This window comes from Magnolia sinica, chromosome 18 (genome assembly GCF_029962835.1).
Source record: "Magnolia sinica isolate HGM2019 chromosome 18, MsV1, whole genome shotgun sequence".
Classification (NCBI taxonomy): domain Eukaryota; kingdom Viridiplantae; phylum Streptophyta; class Magnoliopsida; order Magnoliales; family Magnoliaceae; genus Magnolia; species Magnolia sinica.
Window position 1 is genome coordinate 29,275,491 of NC_080590.1, and position 9,019 is coordinate 29,284,509.

Sequence of the window (9,019 nt, forward strand, 5' to 3'; positions counted from 1 at the left end):
ATTTAACGTGAAAAACCCTTTTGGGAAAAAACCACGGTACAAAGCGACACAAATCCAATATAAAAACAGAAATTATATAGAGAAAGGACTTACCTGATTCAAACAACTTCGAATCTCACCCTTACTACACCCTTTAACACCCTAGAACTCCTTGGAATCTCTTTAGAAAGCCTTAGAATACCTTAGAATAGCCCTATGGACTCCTGTTTATAGTTTAGGAAACCCCACTTACGCACTGACTTTGGAATAGTCCGAAAACCGCTTCAGATTTACGGAGTTCGTGTGCTATCTACGTAACTTTTGACTAGTCGAATGGCACCTTCGACTGGTCGAACTTGTCCTTCGACTGGTCAAAGACCTTAGGAATTCCTTGTTGGACTTTGAGTCGAACTTTCCCTGAGCTAGTCGAACTTTGCAAATTTAAGACATATGTTAACAACACTTATGCCATAAGTAAATAGCTTGTCTTGATTTCTACTTATTAAACTGAAGTGATTAAGTTTAAATAAAAAAGTTACTTATAATTGATCATAAACCAAACTTATCTCAAATAAGTTACTTATCTACTGCTATAAGTAGAAAAATTAACTTATTTAATAGTATCCAAAAGGGGCCTTAGTGGGAAATTTTCCAGTAAAATCCCTTCTGACTCGGTACTGTGTCATGCTGGCTGAGTGGGCCACTCTTGGCCGAGTTGCACAGGACTGACTCACCTGAGTCTCGAACGATTCATCTGAGCCAGACCGAGTCATCTGAGTCTACCCACCTTGCAGAACTCACAATACAGACTCAACCCGGGTTTGCTGAGTTCTGAGTCAACTCAGACATGTCGGACTGAGAGGTGTCTGATATATGCTCTTGCCGTGGTTAATGTTCAGCCAAGATGGGGGAGGATGAATCCAGGAAGGCTAAAAAATGCTGATAGACTCAAAAGGCAGTCTAAAAACTGCATGTATTTACAAGTTCTGACCTTTCTAACTGTTGTTATTGATGGGCCATGCCTAAAAATTGCAGCGAATGAACAATCCTATCCACCCATTAGAGGACGTCTCCTATAGAATGTAGGATATGTTTTGCTGGACTTTGCTTTTCTAAATTTTCATTTGCAACACTAAAAACACCTCCATGACTACCTACAGTCTGCCCAACTGGTATGATTTTGAAGTATGCTCCATCCACAGTACAATTCACTGGATGAACGGTCATGATCTTACAAGTGGGCCACAAGCAAGGACATCTCTCTCTCTCTCTCTCTCTCTCTCTCTGTGATCAATGTTATTTTTCTTCTTCTTTAAGTATTTTAGTGTTTTAATCAATTGAGATCAGAGGCTTGCCTTTGGAAGGAATTCAGTTTCACAAATCCCAGTTATACAATTCAAGTACTTATATTTTGCTTGGACGAAATTGCAATTTGATAATGTATATGCATCCAAACACACCATCAGTAATGACCAATCAAATTCATTTTCTTTCTTCATTTCCAATTTATACTAAAAAAATGGCTTCAAACAACAAAGCCACTGATAATAAATAGACAATTATCATAGATGGATGCTATCGTAATGACACTCCTTGAATTCCACATCGTCGATGGGTAATCTATCTGTTGGATATGGGCATGGGTACGCCTCTGAACCCTGATCAGGCAACAAAGAGCATGGCTGAGGGCTCACATCATGCGAGACTCCCTGAATGTCAGTGCAGTTCCATATCGGCTTCTTCGATTTCACAACCTCCATGTTTGCATTGGAGATGCATATGTCTTTAAATGGTGCCTTTGGAATCCCCTCCAATTTCCCGGCCATTGTCACATTCTCTGCAACTATATTGCTGTAGCTGATATTTTTAACGACAGGGATCGCGTTCGGATCAAAGCCATTATCAGGATGTTGGCCGTAGTTACCCGTCATCCAGAAAACCCACTTCATGGTATTCATCGTCATTCCTTTTGCGTATATGTTCTTTACGAATCCACCACGTCCGGGGGCAGTTTTGATCCTCACTCCAGACTCTGAATTGATGGCATAGATGTCTTCAGCACGGACGTCCTGAATCCCACCAGACATCTCACTGCCTAGAGCAATGACAGCGCTGGTGGGGGAAATGCATGTGAGCCGTCTGATGATCACATGCTGGGTGGGCATTCCGAAGGCGATCCCGTATTGGTCCCAACCACTTTTTATAGCGACACAGTCGTCGCCGGAGACTATATAACAGTCCTCAATTCGGACATTGGAGCATGAATCTATAAACAGAAACCAGAATAGAATAAGATCACAAACAGAACTGAGAGTGATCTAAATTCAGTCATTTCACACATCTATCAGATTGAGAACTAGAAATCTGAGGGGACCAGAAAAACCTGGGTTGATTCCATCAGTGTTTGGAGATATGAGTGGAGCAAGAATTGTGATTCCTTTAACGATTACATCACTGCATAAAATAGAAATCCACAAAAACAAGATTAGTATGGTTTGTCATTTCTTTTGCCAAACATCATTTCTGATTTAGTACATGGTTTCAATCCTATATTTTATAAGATTGGTGGATGTGTTAATCAATCCAGATTGAACATCTGAGAATTGTAACGTCTTCAATGATCAGTGCGGTTGTCATTTCTTTGCCAGTAACCATTTTCTGATTTAGTAAATGGTTAGGATTGTGGGATGTGTCAAGCAGTCCGGACCGAACATCTGAGAATTCACCTCATAGATGAGTCCCATTCCTAGAAAAAACATACGATTGCAACAATCAAGGGTCTGTGGACTATCTAGGCAATGGACCTCTCGCGACGACTGATGTTGATTGGATAGCTACTGATGTTGATAATGGCAATAATATTGGATTACAGATTAATGTGGAATTAGAAGAAAATCTAACCTGCTGTAAACGGGATGGACATTCCATGAAGGAGAGTTGTTAAATACGAGATTGGATATAAGAATCTCATTGGAGAACATAATCTCGACGAGGTATCCACGGGTGTAATTCAGCTGTTTATTGTGGAACTTGTCCCACCAGAGAGCGCCTTGGCCATCGATCGTGCCATTGTCACCTGAAAACTGATCAGATTTAGTCCACAAACTACAAAAAGATGGAGCTTTTTCAGATCTCCAAGCTATGAATCAAGACTCTAATACACAGCTAGCATGTCCAACACAAGCCAAGTTGGAGAATCATGGACCCGGTGCAAGTATTTATTTAAATAGATGAACAGGTTGTACCTGTAATCACAACATCAGTGAGATTTGATCCCATGATAAGGCTGCTGTATCTCCCGCCGGGCTCATCTCTTCCTCTGCCGTAGGAAGGCAAGGGGTCGATAAGGGGCCAATCTGCTTCATCCTACAACAGTTGAAATGGAAATTGAATGTTTTTTGTATTCATAATACATAAATATTGTATTCATAATACATAAATATAATTTAAAAAATAGATTAACTAGTGAAAGGACCACTTGTTATTGCTATACTATTGAGATCAGATGGTGATGGGAAGTGGGCCACTCAAATGAAGTGGACCTGATTGCTCTTCCCATCACCATTCAATCTTAATTTGGATTGGGAAAAAGCATCCCCTAATATCATGACTCGAAAATAAAAGCCCGTCACACATAATATAAGTCATTAGAAATACATGAAATACTAACCATCACATGTGAAATATTTTAGTTACATGCAAGAAAAACAACGAGTGTCGATGTATTTAGAAATTAGTTTGAAGAGTTTCTTACCGCTTGCTTTTATACTAGTAAACTTATGACACGTGTGCAAGATCTGAACCTTCCATTTTGTCTTTTGTGATGATGGTGTGTTGCCATGATGTGCAAATATCAAGCATGATGGGGACTAAATTTATAGTGGGCCACACTAGTTCTATGCATCCTTACAGTCCACAGCATAGAGAAGAGGCACTAACGGTAAATAAGTTAAGATTGAATTTCAGGTTGGGAATCAAATGGCAGATGAGAGCCCAGATGATACAAACCATCAATCAAGTGACCCTACCATGATTAGGTGATAACCCAAAAGGAAATTGGACTCTTTAAACTGTCCACTTAAGAATTTTGGAAGAAAAGTAAGTACAATGAAAGGCGGGTTTAACTTTAATGGAAGGGAAGTGATGATCCCAGCCTCACGCAGGTCAATGGTGTTGGGACATGGCGGGATTTGATTGGGCCACATGCCATGATAGAGGTGAGGCCCATGCTTTACATGATTTCTACGAAGCGTGTTCCATCTACTAAATAACTTGGATCTTGCATGCATCTGCCATGTTGGCCTACAAGATCTTCAGAACGAAGAATGGATTGAGACTCGCTACTGGAACTCAGCTTTGCCCACTTGGGAAAAGGATGACCATTCAATATTTGGGGCCCACCACAAACCAGAAAGTTCAAATAATCGTTCCAATCTATTGATTGTAGTCATTGATCAAGGCTATGTGTACGAAAACAATCAAAAGTTCATATATGATTTTGCAGAGACTTGATGACCGTTGTCAATCTTGCAAATTCTTTGATCAGATAATAGTCCATAGAAGGTATATTGATCAAAGGTGACTCAATATGAAGGCATTGACTGGATCAGTCACAAGTCTTTCCTGTCTGGATCATTGCAACTGCTTCTTAGAATAGAAGCCAACTCTATTTAATGACTTCCAATACAAATGTTTCTATCGAACAATTAAGGTATAAATGGACATATGGGGTCCACCCAATGAGACGTTTTAATGACATCCAAACCGTACATCACTTAATCCCCATTGTATTCTTCTTTTATTCTAAAATCCATGTCAATCCAAAACAAAGATGGGCCACAATATGAAAAATCATGCCTAAAACCTCTAAATCATGTTTGGTTGGCTCATCTGAGTTTTGGAATGGCTTAATTTTCTGGATGTCCATTCATCCAGTTGGATTCATCTTCTTAATGGATTAGATGGAATAAAAATAACAAAATGGACCCCACATACAGTATAAAATCTTTTAAATGGTGGGCATCCACATCCCAAACTGTGCCCAGTGGTGTGACCCACCTGAGTTTTGGATCTGACTAATTTTTGTGTTCTAAGTAGATAAATAGGGGGCATAAATGATGAACCGATTGAATATTAAAAAAACATCACTATAGGATCCACAAGTTGATTTATACATTAAGCTTCAACCTAGAAACGCTTTGTAGTGGATGTAGCCTGGATACTCTATTACCAAGCTGCCACCACCCAATTCCATGGTGAGCGGAGGTAGACGCAGATTGCGTGGTGACCCCGTTAAAATAGAATTTGATTGGGCCATGTGCCACTGTTAGACGGAAACCACTCAAAGCATGTTCCAAAACTGTTAGGCCTGAATACATAATCAGTCTCATTGCCGACAGCGGCACGTGGCTGAATCAATCCAATCCATGTATATAGGCTCAAAGGGGATCCACCTTTAAAGGAACACAGTTGATAATGGAAGGAATTCAATTACACATGACCCAAAAAAGAAAAAAGAAAAATTGAATGGTTATCATGGCCATACGATTATAGGAGCCATGTGCAGTCGACGGTGGACCCATCCTACCCACAATTGTAAGTGGGTCCACTTGGGCCTAACACACTCAGACTTTAGTTAGGTAAGGAATATTTATCCCAAGAAAATTCCCATTGTAGCCTTGACAATGGTATTGGGATGGTCTCAATCAATGGAAAAGTCTGCCGACTCAAAGGAAGTGCCCTACTAGCCTAATCTTTTAAGTTTTGACCAGTTCAAATCTCAAGCTGAAGCTGTCACATTTTTAAGTTGATAAAATATTTATTCCATTTTTACCCCCGGTTAGGTTCCTCCAGGTCTGCATGGGGCCACCGCTGTGCAATATTGTATCCAACCTGTCAAGCAGGGTCTGCACATCATGAGAGTTGGACGGCCCAAATGTCAGGCCGATCCAACCGTTATCTGGCCAACACCACGTGAATTTGGGGATTTTCGGATGGCTGTCCATTGTTTTCTATGTTGTAGCCAACTTAATGATGGTATATATCTGATTTTTTAGGGACATCCGATCAGCACCAAGGGAGGCTAGATCAATGAGCGGATTGGATGATACAAAAACAACAGTGGACCCCACATAGATAACCGTGCAAAATCAGGTGAATTATCAAGTGTACCCGCACGTGAACAACTCTTTAGAATAAAACACAGATATTCCACAGAAACTTGTACAGGAACGCGAACAAATAGAGGCTCTGAGGGGCCACTGTGAAGTATAGGTTTTATCCACACCGTCCATCCATTTCGGCACATCATTTTAGAATACAGACCCAAAAATGATTCAGTTTCAGGGCTCAAGTGGACCACACAGTGGCGATTAAACACTTACCGTTGAAAACCTATTGGGGGGCCAGGGAAGTTTTAGATCAAGCAGATCTCTGTGTTTTCCCTTCATCCAGTTGTATGTGACCTAACGAACAGGTTGGATGGAAATTAACCATAAAGGTGGGCATTAGGAAGGTTTCAACGGTTGGTGTCATTATCACGGCCGCTTCCAGTGGTGTGGTCCACTTGAACCTTACATCTGCCTCATTTTAAAATTATGCCATAAAACGATATGAAAAAAAATGAATGTACGGTGTCGATAAGATAAATTCATCACGGTGGCCCCTAAGAGCCCCTGTCAGTCCCTAGCTAGGGAGGAGCGGAGCAGTATCCAATCAGCGTCCGCAGGAAAGGCCTTTTGTTCCGGCTTTCATACGGAGTCAAAAGTACGACGTGATTTGACCAAGAGGTCAACAGAATACCTACCGACCTTCAGATAAGCTAAGCCAATGGTCTGGTGGGCCATATCATTGCATGTCCATGCATGAAAATTCTCAAATATGGGAAGATCCTATCCGTTCAATAGGTAGTCAATCAAATGGACGGCTGCCAGAGAAAATGGAGCAACGGCTGACATTTTCCCGAAAATGGTGTAACAAGGATGTTCCAATGTGGGGCAATGCAGAATGGGACTCATTTATCAACGGTTTGGATTACTGACAAAATGGGTACTTCATAAACTCTCAACCGTACATTTTCCTGATTTTCGAACAAGAGATAATTACAAAAGAGTAAAACGGATGGCTGGGCAGAATCTCATTCACATGTGCCACGACGAGTTTTTTTATTTTTATTTTTTAAAGAAAATCTTGTTTCGGATCTAGAAATAAGCTGGATATCGGACCGATACAAAAACCGATACGATAGGAGGGGGAGAATTCAGATATACCTGAGAGCCGAGAATGACAGCATCTCTATGGAGATAGAGAGTGAAACAGCTGGTGAGATTGAAGCTGCCTGTCAGCCATTTTCCAGGCGGAACGTAGAGCTGTCCTCCACCGTCCGATACAAACTGGCTCAGATGAGAGATCGCAGCTTGAAATGCTTTCGTGTTCACCGTCACGCCGTCGCCGACTCCACCGAATTCCGTCAGCGAGACGCTGTGAGTTCTGCATTTCGTCGACTGGTAGGAGAATGATTCATCTTTACATTCCTTAGCGCATTCAGCTGTTTTTAAAGAGAGGAATCCAACTATGACAAGGATAGATATTCGAATGATCTGTGGAATGAATACAGAAAATTAGAAAGAGAATAACTTGAAAACAGAGTCTGATTTTTGAAAAAACATAAAATAAAAACAGGGGAGTATGAAAATGAATCCATTTTTAATGGAAAAGGAAGAACGAGGGAAAGAGAAGCTGTCTTAAGAGAAAACCCAAAAACAGAAATGAAAAAAAATAAAAATATATACATTTTATTAGAGAAAGAAGAGGTTGTTAAAGAAAAGAGAAGAAAAGGCAAAAGCAGGGAAGGAAGAAAGCGATAGTTTCTACTTTCTTGGATGAAATCGAAGAGACTTTCGATCTAAAAACAGTAAAGGACAAAGGGGAAAAGGGGGAAAAGCCAGAACTTCTGTTTTCAGAGAAAGAACCCAAAAAGAAAAACAGGAAAAATCGACTTTATTTGCAAGAGTAAAATCGATTTCGATTCTAAATGAATTGAGAAAAAGAAACCTATCTGAGTTTTTCCGTTTGTATTGAGAAAGGTCTCATCTTTTTCTCATCTCTCAAAGAGAGAATTCCGTTTGTATTGAGAAAATTGAATTGAGAAAAAGAAACCTATCTGAGTTTTTTTTTATAAAAAAAATCCAAGAATAAAAATCATATTTTAATACAAACAGAAGGAAAATATAGATAAAAAAGATGTTTGTTTTTCTTACAATCAATGGAAAATAGCCAAAAAGAAAATGAAAAAACAGAGAAAATGAAAAAATAGAGAAGGAAACTGAAAACGAAACGAAGAGCCGACAATCTCTTGATTTTGAAAAATAACAGAAACCCAAGACCAAAAAAATACAAAAACAAAGAAAAAAGAGAAATCCAAATAAAAAATCGGCCGAAAAATGCAATCTTCCTTCTCAAAAGGGAAAAATAAAAGTCTTACATGAGTCGTAGGATTTCTCTGCAACGCCATTGCAGTAGCTCTATCGTTAAAGCATCGAAGAAGACGACTATTTATAGAAACAGAGAGAGAGAGAGAGAGAGGCGTTTTTCTTTCGGAATCCAGCAATATCCTTCAAGGATTTACCCCTGAAATGACGTGGATGGACAATTACCATTGATTTTTTTACTAAAATAACAAAACCCATCCATTGAACGACGGCCGGAAGAAAGGTTCGCCCGCTCGAGAATGAGAAGCGCTGAATTGCTAATTGCACTTGTTCACACGTGGAATTGGAACACACGTGTGAGACATTCCAACCTTTCATCAGCCGATTGGGAGATGATGATGAATCATCAAGTGGACCACTGTTGTGCATCTAATTTTAGTCATTGGTAATTGATCTTAACCGTTCATGTATTCCGTGAAAATTTGGACGACCGGATGATACATGGACCTTATTTTTTAGAATGGGATGAACACAGTGCGGATCTCCGATGAGCGGATCGGATCTTTCACACGTTTTCCTAGGCTTCCATATTCGAATAACTTATCCGCGGT

At 40.0% G+C, this 9,019-nt stretch overlaps 1 protein-coding gene across 1 annotated transcript; it reads right to left on the bottom strand.

Annotated features, from left to right (window-relative positions):
- Nucleotides 1–1,445: 1,445 nt before the first annotated feature.
- Nucleotides 1,446–8,603, bottom strand: LOC131233150 (probable polygalacturonase). The gene is made up of 6 exons (XM_058229762.1): nucleotides 8,462–8,603; nucleotides 7,248–7,577; nucleotides 3,225–3,345; nucleotides 2,881–3,055; nucleotides 2,363–2,433; nucleotides 1,446–2,245 (listed from the first exon to the last, which is right to left on the bottom strand). The coding sequence occupies exons 1-6, from the start codon at nucleotides 8,489–8,491 to the stop codon at nucleotides 1,542–1,544; spliced, it is 1,431 nt and encodes a 476-aa protein (XP_058085745.1). The 5' UTR covers nucleotides 8,492–8,603; the 3' UTR covers nucleotides 1,446–1,541.
- Nucleotides 8,604–9,019: the final 416 nt, after the last annotated feature.